Source organism: Nyctereutes procyonoides, unplaced genomic scaffold (genome assembly GCF_905146905.1).
Source record: "Nyctereutes procyonoides isolate TBG_1078 unplaced genomic scaffold, NYPRO_anot_genome, whole genome shotgun sequence".
Lineage (NCBI taxonomy): Eukaryota > Metazoa > Chordata > Mammalia > Carnivora > Canidae > Nyctereutes > Nyctereutes procyonoides.
The window spans coordinates 21,228,654-21,254,244 of NW_026575160.1; the positions used below are offsets into that span (position 1 = coordinate 21,228,654).

A 25,591-nucleotide genomic window follows, 5' to 3' on the forward strand; every position below is an offset into this window, starting at 1 on the left:
GGAAAAATAATTTATAAGAACACAGTATAATATCTCAACATACGTTTCATATGTTAGATGTTATTAGATATTTTAAGGTGTTGGGGGAAATATTCTAGGGCTGCAAAGTTGAGGAGCTGGTGGGTATAACAAAGATAAACAGTTTCTTTAATTATAAGACTTCTGAGAGCCTTTATAATCCCAAGGACCTAACGGAACATGACCCTAACTGTTGTAATTATTGATGTGACTTTTTTCAAAACCTTTTGAACAAACATTTCATGAATGTTTGGCTTGAAATTTAGTATTCTTGAATGATGGAATATGCATGACTTTCATGGGCTGGGTTTCAAAGAGGACCTGAATTATTTTAACTTGCTTTTAAGGTTTAAGTATTGGTGAAATATTATAAACTCAGTTACTCTTACTTTAGAATTTTCTTAAAGTGTTCAACATATTTAATTATAAATATTACAATATTTTGTTTTAACAGGAACAAAACATTTTATATTTATTTATTTTTTAAAGATTTATTTATTTATTCATGAGAGGCACAGAGAGGCAGAGACATAGGCAGAGGGAGAAGCAGGCTCCATGTAGGGAGTTCCGGGATAGAGTCCTGAGCTGATGGCAGATGTACAACTGATGAGCCACCCAGGTGTCCCAAGAACAGAAAAAATTTTAAATCGAATTATTTCTTAAAGTCCAGTAAAATGAGGGAAAGATAATGACTTTTTTCCCGAACATATATAATGCATTTCAAAGTCAAATAAATGTAAAATAGTTGTTAATTTGGATCATTTAACAAATCTTAAAATATTAGTTATAAGAAATAGAAAATATTACATCTTTCATACATATAAAGAAATAATGTAAAATGTCACAGGCATTCTCTTTGTGTTTTATTGAATAATTTTGTTTTCTTAAGCTAGGATGTAGAATTCTGAATTGTGCTCTTCTAAAATGTTTCCTAAATACTTGATTGAGGTTGTTTACACAAATTCTGTGTTAGAGTTTGAGTTGATGGGACTAATTTTATCTCTCTTTTATTTTGCATTCATGGCACTACTACTTTCCCTTTAGTAAAGCACAAAAATTGAACAAAAATTGATTTTAGTTTTTTTAAGATTTTATTTTTAAATAATTTCTATACCTAACTTGGCTTAAACCCACAACTTTGGAGATCAAGAGTCACATGCTCCACTGACTGAGTCAACCAGGTGCCCTAAGAATTGATTGTAGTTTTAAGTCACCTTGAGAGTATTAGGACAAGGCTGTTACATTTTGTCTTATGATTGTAGGATATTTGATATCTTGGTATGGAAGTAAATTTTACTCTACTAAATATAAGTAGGAATTAATAATTTAATGTCCAGAATCAGATACTGCTTCACTACATTCAGCATTCCTTTTTATTTATTTTGAGGCTAGAACCTTTTAGAGTCATTGTGTTGCCAACCTTCTACTACATTCTGCTATGTCTCACATATTTATTCCTCCTCAAAAAAGAAAAGTTTATAAAAATAAACATTTTAGTTTTCTAAAAAATGTAAAGTCTAAAGATATTTAGCAAAAAAATGAAGTTCCTTTTTTTTTTTCTTTCAGTATCAGTCCCTCTTCTTGTGGCATCATTAAGTTGTCACAAATTTTCTGGCATTTTCCTGTGATTTTATGTTTGTCAGTCATTCCCTTGTAGATTTCTTTTATATATATATATATATATATATATAAATGGTACCATACTGGAAATACTGTTCTGCAAAGGTACCCCCCATCACTTAATATATTGTGCATACATCTGTATCCGTACATATGGAGCTGCCTCATTCTTTGGAATTGTGGTGTTCCATAGTATATATTTGTCAGAAACTATACCAGTTTACAGTTTCACCAAGAGCCACTCTAAAGCTTAATCTATTTTCTTTAGGCTTATTTAAGCACAAGTTTTTCTCTGAACACCACTTTAGTCATAGCTCTTAGGTTTTTATATATAGGACTCATTTTGTTTGCATAGTTTTTCAGATAAGTTAAAGGGAAATACTGTTTTATGTCTGTATGGGCAGGTAGATTGTGTTACTCATTGGTTGTTAATTTCTTCTTCTTTTTTTTTTTTTTTTAAAGATTTTATTTATTTATTTGAGAGAGAGGATGAGCAGAGGGAAGGAGAAGAAAAAGGGAGAGGAAGAAGGACACTCTCCGCTGATTAGGGAGCTCAATATGTGGCTGACATGGGGCTTGGTCCCAGGACTCTGGGATTATGACCTGAGCTGAAGGTTGGCGCTTAACCGCCTGAGCTACCCAGGTGCCCTTGTTAATTTCTAGTTGAACTGTGTTGTAGTCAGAGAATATGATGCATAGATTTCCGTATTTTTCAGTATTACATGATTTTCTTTGTAGTCAGATATATGATTACATTCTATCAGTAATCTGTAGGTGATTAGAAAATATGTTCATTCTCTGGGTAGGAATTTTGAATTTACTTTTGACAAGTATATTAATTATTCAGAGCATTTCCATTTTTTAACCACCTGGTTTATCGGTACCTAAGAGGCCTATCAGTCTTTCACTGTGGATATTGTTAACTCATCGTTTCTAAGTTTATGCCTTGTACATTTTTAAAAATTTTGTTGCTATTTTTATTCTCGCCTTTATCATTTGAAACTTTGAAATCAATATAAAGTTTGTAAATGAGAGAATTAGTAGAATCTAAGGAAACAGCAACAACTTAACACTGAATTTCTGGCTCTTCTTGCATTAATTCATACATAATAGTATGTATTTTGTTGATATGTTGTTTATTGCATTAATATTCTTAAAAATGTATTTTTTAGGGCAGCCCTGCATGGAGCCTGCTTTTCCCTCTGCCTGTGTCTCTGCCTCTCTCTCTCTCTGTCTCTCATGAATATATAAATAAAATCTTTAAAAAAATGTATTTTTTTAAAATCTTGTGTAGTTTGTGTCTTTAATTTTTTCTCTTTCTGAAATGAGACTTTGAGGGTTTTGTTGTTACATTTGCTTGTCTTATTATTTGGTTTAAATTTGACTATAAATAATGGAACCTTAAAATAAAGTGTATGAAAAAGAAATTTATTTTTCCTCTGTTTCAAAATCCAGAGTTGTATAGTTCTGGATTGAAGTGATAGCTCTGCTTTAAGTTCTTAGTGTACCAGATATTTCCTTGTTTGTTGCTTCATTGGGCATGTTCTTTCCTCCCAAGATATTTCAGAGTGTCCGATGGTTAAGTCCACTCTCAGCATCATGATTAAATTTCAGTCAGCAGGAACAAGGAAAGAACAAGAGTCATTACCCTTAGAGAGACATATAAGAAGCTACCACGTGACTCAGACTCTGAAGCCATGTTTAGAATGGTCTTAAATTCAAATCCTCCTCGCTTTAGGGAAAATATTACTCTGGTATCTTTGAGCAACTAGGTTAGCATGAGTAGCAGTTACAACATGTCTACATACCAACCTTGCCTATTTGGGTATTCTCCTCAGGACCCTTGTGGTAGCAACCATTCACAACAGACAGTTGATACGGTGTTGTGCAGCTAAGAACCTATGTTGGGTAGTTGAAACAAGGTGCCATATTTAAGAAAGTTGAAGTTGTCTAGGTTTTTAGGCCAAATTTTGTTCCATTTTGGGAATATTGGGAGTACTGTATAAATCCTACTCACCTTTCAAAATTTAGGTTTTACTTCCCTGGGAAACTTTTCCCTGATCCATATTGGTCTTAGGTTTCTTGCCACTCCTATGTGCTCTAGTGCCTTGTACATATCTTCATTATACCATGTTTGAATGAAATGGTAAATTGTAATTTTCTCCCACCCAGATAGAGAGTATGTGTTTGGATATGTGTATAGATTTGTATGAGGGTGTGTATGGTAGAGAGGGATAAGAATGAATACTTCTTTTTAAATCTTTGTGTCCTAACTCTCTACTGCAGTGCATTGTACATAGGAACAAATGGTGTACACTTGTATATAAATTTGCTTCTATTTTTGCTAATTCATCCATGCCTGTTTTAAGATTTATACCCACCTTTATTTTTTTAAATATATATATTTTAAAGATTTTATTTATTCATGAGACACACACAGAGAGAGAAAGGCAGAGAGACACAGGAGAGGGAGAAGCCGGCTCCATGCAGGGAGCCTGACGTGGGACTCGATCCCAGGTCTCTGGATCACGCCCTGGGCCAAAGGTGGTGCTAATCTGCTGAGCCACCCAGGCTGCCCTATACCCATCCTTTAAAGGTTGGCTTTTAAAATCTACAAGGTCTAGATTGAAGTTGTTAAGTGACTTTTCATTTATCTAAGTCTGTATTGATGTAAAAATCTCTGACTTTTAATTTGAAAGGGGTCTTAAATGTCCTTATCTTAATTCATCCTGTTTCTTCTCACATTTTCCTGTATTCTTAATCTCATTAAATGATATCACAGACCTCTAATAACTACAGAACACTTCCTTTCTGTTTTTTAAGATTTTATTTATTTATTCATGAGAGGCACAGAGAGAGAGAGAGAGAGGTAGAGACACAGACACAGGCAGAGGGAGAAGCAGGCTCCATGCAGGGAGCCCAACTTGATCCCGGGTCGTCAGGATCACGCCCTGGGCAGAAGGGGGCGCTAAACTGCTGAGCCACCGGGGCTGCCCCAGAACACTTCTAAAAGAAATTGAGGAAGACACAAATACATGGGAAAACATTCCATGTTCTTGAACAGGAAGAATAAATATTGTGAAAATGCCTATGCTACCCACAGCAATTTACACATTTAATCCAATCCTAATCAAAATACCATGGACTTGGGCAGCCCCCGTGGCGCAGTGATTTAGCGCCATCTGCAGCCCGGGGTGTGATCTTGGAGACCCAGGATCAAGTCCCACATCGGGCTTCCTGCACGGAGCCTGCTTTTCCTCTGCCTGTGTCTCTGCCTCTCTCTTGCTCTTTCTGAATGAATAAATAAATAAATCTTTTTTAAAAAAATACCATGGACTTTCTTCACAGAGTTGGAACAAATAATCCTAAGATATGTATGGAACGAGAAAAGATCCCAAATAGCCAGAGGAGTGTTGAAAAGGAAAAACAAAGCTGGGGGCATCACAATGCCTGACGTCAGGCTGTATTACAAAGCTGTGATCATCAATACAGCATGGTTGTACATGGTTGTACTGGAACAAAAACAGACACATGGGTCAATAGAATAGAGAACCCAGAAATGGGCCCTCAACTCTATGGTCAACTCATTTTTGACAAAGCAGGAAAGACTATCCACTGGAAAAAAGTCTCTTCAATAAATGGTGTTGGGAACATCGGACAGCTACATGCAGAAGAATGAAACTGGACCATCATACACAAAGATAAACTCAAAATGGATGAAGATCTAAACAAGAGACAAATCCATCAAAATCCTGGAGGAGAAAACAGGCAGCAACCTTTTTGACCTTGGCCACAACAGTTTCTTGTAAGATATGTCTATAAAGGCACGGGAAACAAAAGCAGTAATAAACTATTGGGACTTAGTCAAGATAAAAAGCTTCTGCACAGCAAAGGAAACAGTCAATAAAACTAAAAGGCAACCTACAGAATGGGAGAAGATATTTGCAGATGATATATCAGATAAAGGGCTATCCAAGATCTATAAAGAACCAATCAAACTTAACACCCACTTCACTTCTCTAGTGAAGATCTACACCTGGCAAACAAGCACATGAAAAACTGGTCCACATCACTTGTCATCAGAAAAATACAAATCAAAACCACATCGAGATACCACTTTACACCAGTGAGAATGGCTAAAATTAACAAGACAGGAAACAACAAATGTTGGTGGAGAAAGGAGAACCCTTTTACATTGTTGGTGGGAATGCATGCTGGTGTAGCCACTCTGGAAAATAGTGTTGAGGTTCCTCAGAAAGTTAAAAATAGAGTTACCCTATGACCCAGCAATTGCCCTACTGGGTATTTACCCTAAAGATACAGATGTATTGAAACAACAGGACACCTGCACCCCAATGTTCTTAGCAGCAATGTCCACAATAGCCAAACTGTGGAAGGAGCTGGGATATCCTTTAACAGATGAGTGGATACAGAAGATGTGGTATATATATATACATAATGGAATATTAGTCATCAGAAAGGATGAATATCTACCATTCACATCAATCTGGATGGAGCTCTGAGGGTATTATGATGAGTGAAATAAGTCAGTTGGAGAAAGACCACTATCATTGTTTCACTCATATGTGGAATGTAAGAAATTAGTGAAAGGGACCATAAGGGAAGCGGGGGAAAACTGAGTGGGGAAAAATTAGAGGATGACAAACCATGAGAGACTCCTATCTCTGGGAAACAAAAGGGCTGTAGAAGGGGAGACACATGGGGGGATAAGGTAACCGGGTAACGGGCATTAAGGAGGACATGTAATGTCATGAGCACTGGGAGTTCTTGTTGGCAAATTGAATTTAAATTTAAAAGAAGAGACTAATAAAGAGACAAAAGCATTACATAAAAAGATATCACAGAAAAAGTGCCTTTTTTTTTAAAAAAGATTTTATTTACTCATTCATGAGAGACACACAGAGAGAGGCAGAGATACAGGCAGAGGGAGAAGGAGGCTCCATGCAGGGAGCCCTATGTGGGACTTGATCCCAGGACCCCAGTATCATGACCCAAGCCAACGGTGTAGACATGTTCAACCACTGAGCCACCCAGGTGCCCCCCAAAAGTACTTCTTACTGAGTGCTTACTGTGTACTAGGCACATGCTTAGGTTTCATATGTATTATCTAGTTTATTTCTCATAATTCATGTATTATGTTTAATTTGGTATGCAAAGAAAGATAAAAATTCAAGTATCTTACTTGCTGTAATCATGCTATAAAGTTAAAATTCTCATCCAGAAAGCCTGAAATTAAATGCTATGCTAATAACCACTATAATATTGCTTCTGCTAGTTGTTTAAAACAAAAATCTTTAAGTTATAAGGGTTTTCCCTCTTACTTTTACCCCCCCCCCCATTTTAGCCCCAGGTATGTTTTAAATTCTTCTTCTTTTTTCTTTTCTTCTTCTAAAGCCTTCCCCTCTCAGTGTGCAGGCCAGTGGTTCACCTACCTTTAGCTGCAAAGCAAAATCACTTTTGGTTCCCAAGCCTTGGCCCTGGAGACTGATTCTGTAGCTATTAAGCTAAAACCCAAACATAGATATTTTACCAATTAAATTGCATTGATTCAGACTTCTGTTTTCTGTCTGTGAGTTCTTCCTTTTCTGTATATTTCTTTATTTTGCAAGTTTTTATTTGTTCTTCAAAGTCCAACTTTGTTGTTACCTCTTTCTGGAAACTTCCTTTAACTCTCATCTGATTTAGAAGTTATTCTTCTGTGTTTTCTACCACCTAAACATATCTAAATATAGAGTTCATAGCCTTTACTTATTTGTTTGTCTCTCCTACTAGTCTGTAAGTTCAGTGAGAATTGGAGTTATGTCTTATTTTGCCCTTTTAACTCCTCGTGCCTGCTACATAGTAGGTGATTAATAGATATTTACAGAATTGTATTTCATTCAAAGCATTATGTAATATTTCACATTGCTTTCTAAGGATATTTTACAATCAGAATTTGACACTATTGGGGCACCTGGGTGGCTCAGTCAGTTAAGCATCCACCTTCAGCTCAGGTCCTGATCTCAGGACCCTGGGATTAAGCCCCCTGATGTCTAACTCCTTGCTCAGCAGGGAGTTGGCTTCTCCCTTTCCTTCTGTTCCTCCCTCCCCCTGCTCCTGTTCTTTCACTCTCACTCTTTCCCTCTTGCATGCTCTCTCTCTCAAATAAATAAATTAAAAAAAAAATCAACAATTTTCAGTTTTCAGTATGATCTTAGAGTCTTTATCAGGGCAAGTAAAAGAAAAATTATTATGAGAGGATATCATTAGTCAAATGGTCATGGATTTCTTGTCCACCTGGGACTGTATTTGTGAATTATTGATTGTGATCTTATGCATGATGGGGATGCATGATGGAGAGCAAACTAACTAAAAGTTTTAGTTAGTTTTTAGATAATTAAAAATTAACTTGTTCGAATTTAAGTTCTCTGTAATGTTACCTATTTTGCAATATGCTTTTTGATTATTCATAATGAGGAAAATACATGTTTGTTTTAGAAAGATTTGAAACTAGAAAATATTATTATAAGGGAAAGAAAGCTTGGGTCCAAATCAGAGCTCTGAGTTTCCATTCTAGGTCATCAATGAGAACATCCCCTCCTTTCTTTAAGAAGGTATTAAAGCCTCCATACCTAACATTTAGTCTTCCTTTGTCACTGTGTTGGGTTCTCTCCTGTATTCCCCTTTAAGGTTCTCATCCCTTTTTCAGCTATCTCACCAACCTTTCTAGTCCTTCATCTGGATCTCTCATTGTACATTCAACACCGTACCTTATACTGAATTCTTAACTGCTACTTAGTACATTCCTTCAGTGTCCTTGTCCTGAATGAAACTTGGATCTTGAAGGACCTTTTCTCCTACAGTTTGTAACTTTCTCTGGGGGAGCTTTGTTCCTTCACCTCATGAGTTAGGACGGGACGGAGATGGTCTTAGTTACCTTCTTTTTGTTTAAAATTTCCTGTTCCATTGTAGTCCCACAAATTAGGAGAAAAACAGAAATCATTTTAGTACAGAGTAACTCATTCTAAAAATTAAATGTCAAATTCTGAAGTTTAGGAAAAAAATAATTAAGGTCTTCTTCCTTAGATTTGGCTCTTCTAATTAAGTTTGAGTTTGAGGGAAGAAGTGTTTTGATCTTATTCCTTGATTCCAAGATATAGTTTATATATAGTTTATGAAGCATATAATCAGATTTGAGATAAGTAGAGTAAACCCCAAAAAACTGTTAGAACTGATAAATGAATTCAGTATAGTTGCAGGATACAAAATCAATGTATGGATATATTTCACATTCGTATATACTAATAATGAATCAGCAGAAAGTGAAATTAAGGAAACAATCCCATTTATAATAGCAAAAATAATAAAATATCTGAGAATAAACTTAACCAAAGAGGTAAAAGTCCTGTACTCTAGAAACTATAAAACACTGCTGAAAGAAATTCAAGACAACAGAAAGAAATGGGAAGACATTTCATGCTTGTGGGTTGGAAGAACAAATATGGTTAAAACGTCTTCACTGCCCAAAGCAATCTGTAGATTTAATACAATCCTATCAAAATACCAACAGCATTTTTCATATAACTAGAACAAAAAAATCCTAAAATTTGTATGGAACTTGCAAAAGACCTTGAATAGTGAAAGCAGTCTTGAAAACGAAAAAAAACCGGAGGTTAGTGAAAGCTGTCTTTAAAAAGAAAAAACTGGAGGTATCACAATTCTAGATTTCAACTTATATGAAAAAGTGGTAATAATTAAAACTGTATTGTATCGACAAAAAATAGACACATAGATAATGGAATAGAATAGAAAACCCAGAAAGAAACCCACAATTATGTGGTCAGTTAATCTTCAACAAAGGAGGAATGAATATACAATGGGAAAAAAATTGTTCAACAAATGATACTGGGAAAACTGGACAGCTAGATCCAAAAGAATGAAACTGAATCACTTTCTTTCTCCATACACAAAAATAAACTCAGAATGGCTTAAAGACCTACGTGTGAGACCTGAAACCATAAAAATCCTTGAAGATAGCACAGGCAGTAATCTCTGGCATTGGTCATAGCAACAATTTTCTAGTTATGTCTCTTGAATCAAGGGAAACAAAAGCAAAAAAATGTTGGGACCATCAAAACAAAAAGTTTCTGCACAGTTGAAGGAAACTGTCAATAAAACTAAAAGGTGGGACACCTGCATGGCTCAGCAGTTGAGAGTCTGCCTTCAGCTCTGTTCCCAGAGTCCCAGGATCGAGTCCCGCATTGGGCTCCCTGCATGGAGCCTGCTTCTCCCTCTGCCTTTGCCACTCACGTTCTCTCTCTCGATTAAATAAATGAAATCTTAAGAAAAAAAAGCCTAAAAGTCAAACTTGCTGAATGGGAGAAGATATTTGCAAATGACATTTTCGATAAAAGGTTATTATCTAAAATATATAAAAAACTGATAGAGCTCAATACCCAAAAAACAATCTAATTCAAAAATGGGCAGAAGACATGAACAGACATTACTCCAAAGAAGACATCCAGATGGCCAAAAGGCATGAGAAGATGCACATTACTCATCATCAGGGAAATACAAGTCAGAACCACAATGAGATACCATCTCCCACTTGTCAGAATGGCTAAAATCAAAAACACAAGAAACAACAATTATTGTGGAAAAAAATGAATCCTCAGTTGTAGGAATGCAACCTGGTGCTGCCACTATGGAAAACAGTATGGAGGTTCCTCAAAAAGTTAAAAATAGAACTACACTACGATCCAATAATAGCACATCAGGTGTTTACCCCAAAAATACAAAACCACTAATTCAAAGAGATATATGCACTCCTAAGTTTATAACAGCATTACTAACCATGGGCCCAAGTGTTAGTAGATGAATGGATAAAGAAGATCAGATAAAGTATATATTATATATATATATTATGTATATAGTGTATGTATTATAAATATACATACAGTATACATACTTTATATTCTAATATTCTATTATATATTATACAATTATAATTTATATATAATGGAATATTATTCAGCCATAAAAAATGAAACTCTGCCATTTGCAAAATGGCAAGAGCTAGAGCTAGAAAGTATAATGCTAAGTGAAATCAGAGAAAGACAAATACCATGTGATCTCACTCACATGTGGAATTTAAGAAACAACAAATGAGCAAAGGGAAAAAGACAAATCAAGAATTAGACTATTAACTATAGAGAACAAACTGATGATGCCAGAGGGGAGGTAGAGTGGGGGGATGGAGGAAATAAGAGATGAGGATTAAAGAGTACACTTACATTATGAAAAAATAAAATAATTAAAAAAAAACTCCAAAAAGGTGGTGAGAAAAATAGCACAATAAATACACATTTTGACTATGAGAGATGCTCATTTTTAGAAACATTGATGGGGGAAATGTATATCTCCAAATTAAATTGAACAGTTTGTGAAAAAAATTTTACTTTGCCTAGAACAACTTGGAAATAAGTCTAAATAATTTAGAAGCAGGTATAAGCATAATGTGGAGAGGAGAGCTAGAGGAAACCAGTTATATGTGAACAATATTAAATTGGATTCTGAAATTCTTTTCCTTGGCCAAATGATACTCTGTATTATTTGTTGTGTTTATTTTGACAGATCACCTAGTTACCATAGTTATGGTTTACATTGTAAATCAGTCTAAAAGAATATAAAATATACAGAATGAGCTGTTCAATAGGAAACTTATTTCCTTTTAAATTGAAGGTTAGCTACCGCTACTTCTGTCTATATGCTCACTAATAATCTACTCTGATATTTTTTAAATCTCCATAATGGTAAAGTTTCCTGAATTGTTCGTCTTGATTTTAAGCAAGATAGCTATATTTTGTTGTTAAAACCAACCTTCAGGGACATCACATAAGATTTGAATCTTAAAGCTTTAATTTCAATGTGAGTGTCTAAGAATGGATGAAAGTTATGTTTAGATATTATTAGATATATTAATATATTAGATATACTTAGGATATTTAGATACCTCCTGCCCAACATGTCAAAAATTGACCAAAGCTAACTTTTAGTTCAGAGTATACAAGCTACTACTTCATATAATAAATAGCAGGAGTTTCAGTGAAGATAGAGAAAAAGTTTACTAGAGGAAAAAAATCATAAGTGAAAGTATACATAGGTGTTTTCTGATTTTTTAGTGAGTATAAAAAAAGCAGACAGTATTTTGAAGTTTTAGAATATCATAAGATACATGGTATTTAGAGTTAAGGGAGCAGTCTTGATCATTGTTCCCAAAACAAGAATTGCTCAAAAACAAAAAGCAAATAGTCTTGTTCTTTAATAGGAAAATCATGAGCCTAAGTTCTCTAGTCATATATATACTTCTTTATTATGTATTTTCATTACATATTTTATTTACCAACTGTAAAATAACTTTCTGTGAGCGTTTGTTTAAGGGTTGAAGGCAAGTCTATAAACATATGTACGTATAATTACTATATTATTCAATTTTTTTATGATGGAGGAAAAAAACATAGGTATTAAATCAGCTATGACAATATAATTCCCAAATATGAAATTTACACCCACCTCCTTTAAAACTTAGGTGAAGAAATTGATCAGATTTCTTTCCAAAGTAATTATGATCATAAAAATCAAGGTGGGAAGTAAAGACCCTAAAATAGAAATGCTAACAAGTATGGAAACTTAAAAGCTGGCTTTAGTTGGCATTTATAAAACAGTTTGAAATTTGATTTTTTTGGTGAGTGATCATATTTTAAAGATAGCCATTTTTTGAGGAAATTAGTTTTCTTGACAAATCATGTTTGTGAGGAAGAGGGGTAAGTAGTAAAACCTTGATTTGGACTAATTGGAAAGGAAGTTTTCTGAATTTAAAACCTGGGTATTACCATATGAAAAGAATGTATACTAGATGTTAATTTTATTTCTTTATTGTTCACTTCTCAGTAAGTAGTGTTTTCTTCATTTTGGTGATAAGCATACTGAGCCAAGAGATTGCATATAATGGTAAAGGTTGCACATCCATTAAGTGGAAAAGATAAGATGTTTTAACTTGTGCATTTCTAAAGATTTTTAACGTTTATCCTAATTTAAACTATAGGGAACTCTCTGAACCTTAATTGGTAGATAGAAATGCTTGATAGAATTTAATACCAGTTTTTTGTGAATGTCTGTTTGTAAATTTATTTCCCAAATACTTAGGCCAGCATTATTACTTGGGAGTCGGAATTCTTGAATTTGGAAGAAAGAAGATTGGGTGGACTTTAGTCTGAGTTATAACACTAAAATGCTACATTATCTTTGGCAAGTCACTTAACATCCCTGAGGTCTTTTTCCTCAGTGGTAAATAACTATCTCAAAAGGTTGTTTGGCAGTTTTGATGACAAAGAGTACCTAAGGAAAAATAATGTAAACTGAATGGGGGGAAATTGGGATGTTCCTGTTCTCCAGGAATTTGTTTTGTTCCTTTCTATCGACTTTGTTTTTCTGTTTATTTGCATGCCTTGTGATTTTTGTTCCTGTTGTTGTTGTTGAAAAATGTGCATTTGGAACAACAGTCACCTTTCCCCATCTTTGCAGACTGCCAAGATATCAGGGCAGTTATCTGATGATTGGCTGAGCATGTTCCTGAGCCTATAGATCAGCCTGCAGTGAAAGTTTGGCCTGGGCCTGTATGAATTTCTTAGTTCTCTCTGTGTTCATGGCTACTTTTGAATGTCTTAATTCTCCAAGGGATCTCACTCTAGCTTCTTCTTAGGGCCTTAGGTGTCTATTGTATCTATTCCCCCCTGCTTTTCTGTGCCAGGCATCTATGGGTTTATAGTCCCTCTTAGCTTCCACCATTAGTGTCCAGTGCTGCTTCTACTTAAAATTCCAGTTAGACAAGACAGATCAGTTCCTTCTGGCAGACCCTAGAGAGGTTAGAATGTTTTAAGTCAGCCCTATTCCATTTGGTTTGAGGGGAAAATGTGGAACTGGACTGGGCTGCTCTCTCCTTCAGTCCCAGGCCTACCATATAGAGAATAGGGCAAGAACAAATGAAAATGACCTAAACTTTGTTGTTCATGACATTTTCTTGACTAGGCATTTATTTGGTTGTTGTAAATCTTTGACTTTTCCCAGAGCTCCTATAAGGTTAATTCAGCCAGTTTCTAGTTGATTTTGATTTTTCTGTGAAAGCTTGGAACTTCTTAGTCTGTCATTTTGCGAAGTTGACACTCGAGTGCTTTTTTAATTATAAAAATACAGTTAGTGAAGGAAATTTAGAGCATGCAGAAATGTAGAAAGCTAAGAAAAAAAAATCTTTTTTTTAATATTTATTTATTCATGAGAGACACATAAAGAGAGAAAGAGAGGAGCAGAGACACAGGCAGAGGGAGAAGCAGGCTCCATGCAGGGAACCTGATGTGGGCCTCAGTCCTGGGTCTCCAGGATCAGGCCCTGCGCTGAAGGCAGCGCTAAACCGTTGAGCCACCTGGGCTGCCTCCCCAAAAATTTATCTTACCTACAATTCTACTTTGTAGTAACTGCTATTAACATTTTGATGTGTTACCTTTCAAACTTTTTCCCCCCTACATCATGCCTTTCATTTTGTCCTACTTTTTCTTGTTCTTCTACCCTGTACCACCAAAAGAAACAAAGATCTAAACATACTTTTAGTCACTACAATGTTAATTTTTGAATATAGTGTACTTTTACATTTGACATTCCAAAATATTTTTACAAGTACTCAAATTTTTCATTTATGTTTCTAAATGAAAATATTGTAGATACTTTTTTCTCTTTCTTTTTCTTTTCTTTCTTTCTTTTCTTTCTTTCTTCCCTGTCTTTGTCAGTCTTTGTCTGTCTTTCTGTCTTATAAAACACAAGTCAGATTTACTAGATTTGTCCATAGTCAGCAATGGTGATCTTCTTGCTAGTCTTGCCATTCCTGGAACCAGAGTGCTCCATGGTTTACACAGTATTCATGCCTCTTTTTCCTTGCCAAAGACCACATGCTTCCCATCCAACCACTCATTGTTGGCAGTGCATTTGAAAAACTGGGAAGCGTTTGTGTTGGGTCCAGTATTTGCCATGGATGAGATGCCAGGAGCCATGTGCTTCAGGATGAAATTCTCATCATCAGATTTCTCCCCATAGATGGACTTCCTGCCAGTGCCATATGGCGTGTGAAGTCATCACCCTGGCACATGAATCTTGACATAATCCTATAAAAGCAGCGACCTTTATCCTTTCTCCATACTGCTCAGACCATGAAAGTTTTCTGCCATCTTTGGAACTTTGTCTGTAAACAGCCTGAAGGAGATGCATCCCAAAGGCTCACTGTCCACAGCAATGTTGAGAACACAGTGGGATTGACCATGGCTAGTGTGGGTGGTTCTGGGGTAGCAGCATCTGCAAGACCTAGACATTTCTTATTATTCCCCAGAGACTTGGGTTTTATTCTAGTCTTTACTCCTTTATTCAGTAAGATTTAAGTAAAAAGCAAGTATGATGAACCTATAATTTATTTATCTTAGAAATTTCTGGAGTTTTTACATCTAGAAAAAAGTGACATCCCCTCATTCAGAGGGGTAAAATGTGACAACCTTGTATGGATCTTAACTTTCTTGAGAGCCAATATAAAAAGAAAGAACTCAACCTAGACAGAAATAGTATTATTACTATTTGTGACATCAGTTATTTAGGCTTAAGGTGCCTATTAAACTAACTGAACTGTTAACAATAACTAGATTCTTTAATTCTGCACTGTATTAATTGGTAATTACAGTATGATTTTTAACTTATTTAGCCTGTATGACGTATATCTTTAAGCTATTTATAAAACTTGACTTGCATATTTGATATGTTGTACTAAACTAGACATGGTAGGTCAAAGAGTATGTGACTCTAAGTAGAAATTGTGTTCTACCTTCTTTCATTCCTACCTCTTACCTCAATCAGAAGCACTATAAAAAGTAATTACCTATGATTTTTTTGGAATTTGGTTTATGGAAAGATACCCTTTATACTTAAGCTGATTGATACATAGATGAGTAAATTGTGGTTCACTTTTATACTGAGATGCATTGTGATTAATTTTTCTTTTTTATCAGCAGATTGCTACTTTTTATAGTTGCATGATTTCTTTTGGTCATTCATTAATTATTGACTGTAATAAATGCTTATACCTAACATCTTTTGTGCTTTATTTCACTGAGGCAGTAATATATAATCCAACTTGAGTGTTTCTTTCATAACTAACTTTGGTCTTTAGGAATATATTACTGTTAAAAATGGACACTATTGTATTAGATACATTACTGTTAAAGAGCACAGATCGTAGAATTACAAAGCTAAAATGATTCCTTGGAAGCATGAGTCTAATTTGATAAGAAAGAGAAAAAAGAACTTATTCTAATACAGAATCTTTACAATATGTTCTAATGTCACTTCTTTGTTCCACCAGGAATTACTTGTATAAGGCAAGTTTGATTGTAGTATTGGTCGAATATTTGAGGTTGATAAAATGGCTGAGTTTAACGCATTTCCCTCCATCCCCTCGTTTCTTTTAGGTGAATCTGGACTGGGGAAGTCAACATTAATCAACTCATTATTCCTCACAGATTTGTATTCTCCAGAGTATCCAGGTCCATCGCATAGAATAAAAAAGACTGTACAGGTATGTACGTTAGTATTGTTAATTGATAATAAACTGAAGTAATGTTAACACAAAAAACACATGCTATACCTTTTATTATGCTTCCCTAGAGATAGCTTTTATATTTAGCCTCAGCCAATGTAAAGTGGCAAACCTGATTGGTGATTAAAAAGAGAGCGAGCACAGGTAGTTAGAGGAATTATCTTGATTAGAACCTTCTAAATTTGTCCCTAGGAACCTCCTAGAGATTATACTGTGATGTAGTAACCTAGAGTTATGCTGTTTAACATGGTAGCACTGGCTGTATTTAGCTATTAAGTTTGAATAAGATAAAAGTAAATAAAATTTAAAATTTAGTATCTCAGTTACACCAGTCACATTTTAGGTGCTCAGTAGACATATGTGTCTAGATGTATTTCCACTGTTGCAGAATGTTCTGATGGACAACATAGAGAAAACATGATTTGTAGAAAATCCATTGTTACTTAAATACAGGGTTCCATATTTTCAGTGATAATACCATATGATAGATGAATGGTAATTGTAATTCATTAAGGCTCCCAAGTTATGTATAGTCTAGTTTAGAACTTCTCAGTCTTCAGTGTGCGTTCAGATCACCTTTGGGAGCTTGTTAAATTTAGTTCAGTTTTAGTAGGTCTGAGATGGGCTGAGATTCTGCATTTCTGAAAAATCATAGATGCTGCTGCTGCTGCTGACCCATAGACCACACTGCATATGACAGAATGCTCTAGGCTCCAGGTCTGTACTTACTGTTTGGTAGCTAAGTGTGCCTCTTGAGCTCTTAAAATGTGGATAGTCCAAATGGAAATGTGATGCAAGTATAAAATACATCCCAGATTTTGACAATTTAATATATAGAATATAAAGGATCTTATTACTAATTTTTATATTGATTACATTTTGCAATGATAATATTTTGGTCATATTGAATTAAATAAAATGCGTTAGTTTCACCTGTTAATTACTTTTTAAAGTGGCTCCTGAAAAGTTCTAAATTACTTATGTGACTTACATTTTTGTTACACAGCACTCCTCTAAACTGTTAATTGAAGAAATTGTTGGAGGATTAATGCAGTAGTAATACATAGCACATACACAGAGAAGGAGTGAACAGTTTTGGCAGGAGCAGGCTTTATTAAGGCTGGAGGTAGATTTGAAAGATTGGTAGGGATTATCCTGATGTACAAGGTAGAAGGACAGTCCGGAAATACTGGGCAGAAATTCATACATATCAAACTGCAACATGGAGTTTAGTAATTATATCCCTAAGAAATAATTCTGTACAGGGCACCCCCGGTGGTGCAGTGGTTTGGCGCCTCCTGCAGCCTGGGGTGTGATCCCTGAGACCCGGGATCGAGTCCCACATCAGGCTTCCTGCATGGAGCCTGCTTCTCCCTCTGCCTGTGTCTGTGCCTTTCTCTCTCTCTGAATAAATAAATAAATCTTTAAAAAAATTATAAAAAAAAGAAATAATTCTGTAGTGACTATTTTGTTTTTTTAAAAGTTTTTCTTGGTTTTAGGAATTTTTTTTTGGTTTCCTTCATAGAGCTTGAAATTTCAAATTACTTTAAAAAATGTATTCTAAAAATTTGACACTACATTGCTTATTTATTTGGTGATCACTGTTGGATATTTTAACCCTAAGCAAGAAGAGGAACTTTAAACTTCTTAATTTAGGTATTTAAATTCAAGATAAATAAACTCTGTATGTAGAAATGTTCAAGAAACCCCACAGTGTAGATTCCTAAATTGAAGAATATTTAGTCTAAAATATATTAGATCTTAATGGTCGTGTACTTGCCAGTAGTGTTCTTGATAATTACTACTGGTGGGGGAATTTTCAGAGTCCTCTTTGTAGTTTTGACATATAATGTAATACCAGGCTTGCATTAGTATATCATTAGCATCTTCCATGTACTATTCCAAGCAGTTTAGATGCATTAACTTATTTAATTCTTACAGTAAGTTTATGAGGGTAAGGAATGCCTGGGTAGCTCAGCAGTTGAGCGTCTGCCTTTGGCTCAGGGCCTGGTCCCAGATTCCTGGGATCGAGTCCCACATCAGGCTCCCTGCATGGAGCTTGCTTCTCCCTCTGCCTGTGTCTCTGCCTCTCTGGGTCTCTCATGAATAAATAAATAAAACCTAAAAAAAAAAAAAAGTTTATGCAGTAAGTAGTAGTATTACTCCCGTTTTACGAATGTGGAAATTGAGGTACGAAGATGGCCATTTCCCTGAGATAATATAGTTAGAGTGACAGAACTAGGACACAAATCTAAGCAGTCTGCTTTCGTGCGTATTTGGTCAAGTTAGGCTGTCTCTATACTGTTGCTATTTCATAGGTTAACTAGTTCTTAATAGGTGGATTAGCTTTCCTTTACTACATCTCTTTTTTTTTTTTAATTTTTTTAATTTATTTATTTATGATAGTCACACAGAGAGAGAGAGAAAGAGAGAGGCAGAGACACAGGCAGAGAGAGAAGCAGGCTTCATGCACTGGGAGCCCGACGTGGGATTCGATCCCGGGTCTCCAGGATCGCGCCCTGGGCCAAAGGCAGGCGCCAAACCGCTGCGCCACCCAGGGATCCCTACATCTCTTTTTTTAAAAAAAGATTTTATTTATTTATTAATGAGAGAGAAAGAGAGAGCATGGCAGAGACATAGGCAGAGGGAGAAGCAGGTTCCATGCAGGGAGCCTGATGTGGGACTTGATCCCAGGTGTCCAGGATCAGGCCCTGGACTGAAGGTGGCGCTAAACTGCTGAGCCACCCGGGCTGCCCTACATCTCTCTTTTTAATAATGTTTCATCCAACAACATTTTGGTTTTCTTTTGGTTTCTTTTTACATTTTCCTTTAAAAATTTTACATTGGGGAGATATTTTTCCAGTTAGACAATTTAGATGAAATGAAGACAAAGTGATTTGATCCACAAAGTCTTCTCTTCATCATGATTAAAAATATGTGAAAATAGTTAAAATAATGTAGAAAATGCCTCTGTACGCAATAAGGCTGATTCATCTGATACTAGCTAGTAGGGATACTTAAAGGAAAGGATTTTTTTGTTTTACTTTTTAAATCGCATATGGTATACACATTATGTTTGCTGTTGCTTGTTAAGTTTGAATTTGAAGTCTTGACTCCAGCGGATAAGGACTTCTCTTTAAGTATTAGTCTTGAAGGAGTGCCTGGGTGGCTCAGCAGCTGAACGTCTGCCTTCAGCCCAGGGCGTGATCCTGAGGCCCCATGATTGAGTCCCCCATCAGGCTCCCTGCATGGAGCTTGCTTCTCCCTCTGGCTGTGTCTCTCATGAGTAAATAAATAAAATCTTAAAAAAAAAAAAAAAAAAAGTCTTGAAATTCCAGTAAACAGCAGGGTGGATGATGGAAGTCATTTTAACTCATGAAAATTTTGTATCTTACCATGTTTTATTTTACTTTGCTTAATAAAGACAAAGGAGCAATATTCTAGCTTTCTTGATTTATCCATTCAGTGATTTTTGCCAGTGTCTGAACACATGAAAGTATCAGCACTTGCAGTCTCATGAATTCAACACATAGAAATCTAAATTGTCATACTCTGTAGTCAAGTGTTTGCTCAGATTATTATAGTTACCTCCTAATTCACCTCTCCGACCTGATCCTTGGTCACCACCCCGATATTTTTAACAAAGCAGTGAGAATCTTCTTTTACAATTTCAGAGCAAGGCCAAAGTCCTTACAATATCTAGGAAACCCTACAAGATTTGCCCTCACCCCCTCTGTAACCTGTTTCCTATACTTTTCCACTTTTGGCTTATTCAGCTCTGGCTACACCAATATTTTTGCTGTTCTCTGATCAGGCCAGTCCTACTTCAGAGCTCTCCCTCTTCTTGTTTTTCTACCTGCAGTGTTCTTCCTGGAGATTTCCTCATGGCTTACTCCATTAATCATTTCTCTGCCTAAAATTTGATTTCTCAGTGAGGCCTTGCCTCAGTCCCTACTCTGGCTCTAAATTTGTAAGCTCTGTGAAGGTAGGAACTTTATTCACCCCTGTAAGCTCAATTCTTAGCAGTTTATGTGTTATGTATTAACATCCAGTATTGAATGATTGAACAGACAGTTTTAAAAATATATGACTTAGTGTTTAGTTGGAATATTTTCAAATTTGGTGATCTTTGAAGTTTTGTTAATATTTTTTCTTCATCTGTGAAATTTTGTAAATTACTAGAATAAGTGAAATAATTTTAAATTTGAACATTTTTTTAGTTTTTAGTTTGACAGGTTTTAAAAAAAGTTTTGATTATTTTCATTTTTTTTCTTAAACAGAATTTTTAAATTTAATTTTTAAGGGACGCTTGGGTGGCTCAGCGGTTGGGCATCTGCCTTTGGCTCAGGGCCTGATCCCGATTCCCAGGATCAAATCCCACATTAGGCTCCTTGCATGGGACCTGGTTTTCCTCCCTCTGCCTGTATCTCTGCCTCTCATTCAGTGTCTCTCATGAATAAATAAAGTCTTAAAAACAATTTTTTTTTTAATTCTTAAGTTAATATATAGCTTTATACTAAAAGGGCACAAATTTTAGCATAAAGCTTGATGAATTTTTGTATATATATTCATATATCCAGGTAGTTACCCTGCAGATTAAGATACTGTAAGTACATTTTTAGCACCTTGTGCCTCCTCTCAGTCAGTTTCACTCAATTCCAAATATAAATAGCTTTTTGACTTCTATCTCCATTGATTAATTTTAATTTTACCTATTCTTGAACCTCATTTAGATATATACTCTTTTTTTGTCTGATTTCTTTTACTGAAGATTAGGTCTGTGGTATTGTCCACATTGTGTAGCTGTAGCTCTTTTTCATTGTTGTATAATACTTTTTTACGAATATATCATAAATTGTATTCTATTGTAGATAAGCGTTTGGGTTTTCATTTTTTTTTTTACCAGTATGAATATTTTTGTATATTCTTTTAGTGGATCTAGACACTCATTTCTGTTGTATGTTTGTGCACATATGTTGTATGTCTGTGTGCATATGTCTATGTGTATTTTTTCAGTTAATTTTCTTTGATTTCTTATGAGGTTGAACATGTCTTTTATCCTCATTAACTATTCAGATTTCATTGAAGTACTTTGACCATCTTAATATTTCCTATCTTTTTCTACTGGATTTGGAGGAGTTCCTTATCTAGATAATTATCCTTATCTTTCAGACACAATAATTTTTCTTAGGCTAGCATGTATTAAAGACAATGGAAAAGGCCCTCAATTTGTTAGAATTCTTTTTACATTTGCTTGGCTCCAAAATAATCCTGTGTAAACTTACTTTCTATTAAGGTGGCATTTCAAAAGTGCTCTCTTCTTCTATTGTGAATATCTTCCCAACTCTCCCTTTTTTTGAAAACAAAGGAATAAAAAAAAAAGAAAACAAAGGAATAATTAGGGCTTGAGAGTATCTTTAGTAAGATTTTTAGGACAAAGACCTGTGTATAACTGTTAAATCTCCTCTTTTTACCAAAAGTTAAGAGCTATAACATCTGAGAACTGGATTCTGACTATAATCCCAGAGAAGTACTCTTTCCTGACTGTCCCACGGAGATATTCCTTGATATACTGGAAACAAGTTGAAGATCCTGTAAACTCCTTGCTCACTCACCCAGGAGAGAACATAAAATGTTCTGAGTCATTCCATGTATTTAGAGAATGGAAGATAGTTTTCTTTTATAGTTAACTGGCTCTTCACCAAACCCAGTAATCTTGCAGATAATCTCCTCTTGGAAGCTCATAAATTGTTTCAGTGGAGGGTAGTCAGAAGTATTACGTCTTTGCCCAGACATATTAGACCAGGAGAAAACATAAAATCCTGAATTTCAAAAGGCAAATACCTGTAATTTCCCTGACCTGAAGGTTTTCTGGAACAGTTTCAACTGTCCCCCCCACCCCACCAAAAAAATAAATAAAAAGGCCGACAAGAAGAAAAATCCTGTGATGTAGTGAAGTAGGGAGTGAGATTTTATTTTTTTAAATTTTATTTATTCATTCATGAAAGACCTGGAGAGAGAAAGAGGCAGAGACACAGGCAGAGGGAGAAAAGGGCTCCATGCAGGGAGCCCGACGTGGGACTCGATCCTAGGTCTCCAGTATTATTACACCCTGGGCTGAAGGCAGCGCTAAACCACTGAGCCACCTGGGCTGCCCAGGAGTGAGATTTTAATAAAGACTGTGATCTCATAATCTCCTCCCTGAGCATTATTTATTTATAAGAGACTCGTGTCATAAGAAATTCCTTCACATTTGCAGTCTTGGAAGGAAGGAGAAGCTGTCTACATTGAATAGAGAGATGATTCTGAGTTTCCTATATTTCAGTGGTTCTGATTTGAATGAATTTTTAGTATTAAATAGAAGTCCTTTGAGATTAATTCCCAGTATCCTATCTTGGGCCTCAGGACTCTGGGCCCTGCAGCTCCAAATGTGAGCCAATACTCTAGCCCTGGAGTTCTTTATACCAGTGGTTCTCAAACTTGAGTCTATATCACAGTCACATGGAAGGCTTGCCAAAACAGATTGCTGAGTCTCCCTCCCCTCGGAGTTTGTTATTTAGTAGGTTTGAGGCAGGGCCCAAAGAATTCACGTTTCTAAGTTCCCAGGCAATGCATTTGCCAGTCAGGAACTACACTTTGAGAACCACTGCTCTGTAGTGTTTCTAGCCAGATACAAATTGGTTTCATCCTGTCTTTCTGGGAAGAAGTTAGAGAGGGTCCTTCATTCTTTCAGAATACTTCATATTGAATGAAATAGTACCTGTAAATTTTTTTTGTATTTTTTGTTGTTAATAGACTAAAATGAAGTGATAGAAAAAAATTGAACACTGGTTCCACTTCATGTTCCATTCTCAAATGTAGATCCTTAGATTAACAAAGTTTAAGGAAAATATTATATACAGTGTGTATGTGTAGTAGCAAATTTTTATAATTTTGTTAGACTTGAAAATTTTTGAATCCTATTTCAAGTCAGTGAAAGGTTGCCGTCTGTCTCCAAGGAAAGATTGTCCTTTATTCTGAGACCAAATCATTTCAATTTCTTTGTGAAATAAGAATGTTAGATTTTTTTTTTTTTTACAGATTTATTTATTCATTTGAGAGAGAGTAAGAGTTGGGGAATAGGCAGGGGAAGAGGGAAAGAGAAAATCTCCAGCAGACTCCATGCTGAGTGTGGAGTCTGATGTCGAGCTCCATTTCATGATCCCAAGAATATGACTTGAGCCGAAATCAAGAGTCAGATGCTCAACTGAAGCATCCCAAGAGTGTTTTTTTAAGTTCTCAGTTGGCAACCTTATATTGGTCCCTTTAAAAACTTGTTCTCTTGATTTATGAAGTCCTACAACTCACTATTGCAGATTAAGTAGGTACAGACATTTTGGAAGTGAGACATGGTGAAAGCAACGAATCCTATCCCTAGGATAATATTTTATTGACTCCTTGAGACCTTTTTATTTTTATTTATTTATTTATTTATTTATTTATTTATTTATTTATTTATTTAAAATAAATTTTTATTTATTTATGATAGTCACAGAGAGAGAGAGAGGAGAGAGGCAGAGACACAGGCAGAGGGAGAAGCAGGCTCCATGCACCGGGAGCCCGACGTGGGATTCGATCCCGGGTCTTCACGATCGTGCCCTGGGCCAAAGGCAGGCGCCAAACCGCTGCGCCACCCAGGGATCCCCGAGACCTTTTTATAAAGCCCAGTTAGGAAACTCTCTTTTGGGGCACCTGGGTAGTTAGTTGAGTGGTTGAGTGTCTGCCTTTAGCTCAGGTCGACACCCCTGGGTCCTGGAATCGAGTCTCACATAAAGCTCCCTGCAGGGAGCCTGCTTCTCCCTCTGCCTATATCTCTGCCTTTCTGTGTCTCTCATGAATAAATAAATATTTTTTTGAAAAAAGGGAAACTTTCTTGTTGATGTTGGTCCAATATTGATAGTTTTTTGAACCATTTATAGAACAGACATTTGAATTCTTATGCCAGGTTTTGGGGCTACAGTGATGATAGACACAAAGTTCTTAAACCAATCATGTGAAGGATATAGCAAATAGGATGTAATGAGAGAATATGCTGCTCTAAGCTGCTATAGATTAGCTTAGCAGAGTAGATTCTGGTGAAGTAGTAGGAATGGAGAGCAAGATGAGAAGTAGTAGTGTGAGAATTGAGTAGTAAATGAGGCACTGATGATAAGCATGACTATGGAGGAAAGGACAAATGTGAATACCTAGACGTTTAGTGTAGGGTACTCAGAGAGTCCTTTGGATTTTATTTCTAAAAAAGACCTGAGAACGTTTATATCCTATGCGGAATCAATCCCTAAGAGATGAGAGGTTGAAAATAAAGAGGAAGTAGTCTAAGCAGTTGTCAAGACAATTCTAAAATGGAATAATCAGATTCCTGGTGTAGACTGAGAAATTAGCCTTAGAAGGAACGGGATCTGAACAGAAGGAAAGACTGTTGCTTCAAAAACATTGAGGATGTTCTTGTCTTCAAGTAAAGATGAGATTTTTTTCCTGAGCATGGTGACAGAGATAATAGAGTAGAACTAGAGAGGAGCCATACTGGGAAATGAGAGAGGCATGAGACTATTGAGCACATAAGAGGGATTATTGGATAGCAGGAAAATTCCTTTCAAATTGAAGTTTGTGCATGTTGTGGAACAGAAATATCTGAGCTGGAAAAAAAAGATAAAGGGTTTAGGAGGAGGGTTGCTAATAGAAAAAATGAAAGGGACAAGGAACTTAGGATCTCAGTATGAGGAGGCAAAGGAAATGAATGTAGTGATTTTTTTGCTCCTCCCTCCCCCCCTTTTAAAGATTTATTTGTTTGAGAGAGCAGGAGCAGGGGACAGGGGAGGAGGGAGAGAATCTCAAGTGGACTCCAAATTGAGCATGGAGCCCAATGCGGGGCTCAGTCTCAGGACCTTGAGATTATGACTTGAGCTTGAAATCAAGAGTTGGATGCTTAACTAATGAACCACCCAGGTGCCCAGAGGTGCAGTGATTCAGAGTAGAAGGCAGAATTCAAATCTTTGGATCAACTTTCTTACTTAACCTGGTTAGAGTCTTGATGAGAAGGAAATAATCTTAAGGTATAACTATTCTACTATTGGTCATTACCTCTTAGTTTCTTGTGGAACATAATGAAGTATATAAGATAATATCTTTTCAGGCATTAAATCAGATAGTTTTTGTGTTTGAGGTAAATGGAATATCTCAGGTCTGTTGTTCCAAGTCCCTGCAGAGCTTTGACTGTAATGCCACCTC

General features: G+C 35.8%; 1 protein-coding gene and 1 pseudogene across 1 annotated transcript in view; one reads left to right on the forward strand and one right to left on the reverse strand.

Annotated features, from left to right (window-relative positions):
- SEPTIN7 (septin 7) overlaps window positions 1–25,591 on the forward strand; it is a 108,951-nt gene that overhangs the window by 48,363 nt on the left and 34,997 nt on the right. The window contains exon 2 of the mRNA XM_055314574.1: window positions 16,197–16,303. Coding sequence (XP_055170549.1) covers window positions 16,197–16,303 — 107 coding nt within the window. The remainder of the gene's footprint in view (window positions 1–16,196; window positions 16,304–25,591) is intronic.
- On the reverse strand, window positions 14,521–15,004 carry LOC129502781 (peptidyl-prolyl cis-trans isomerase A-like; annotated as a pseudogene).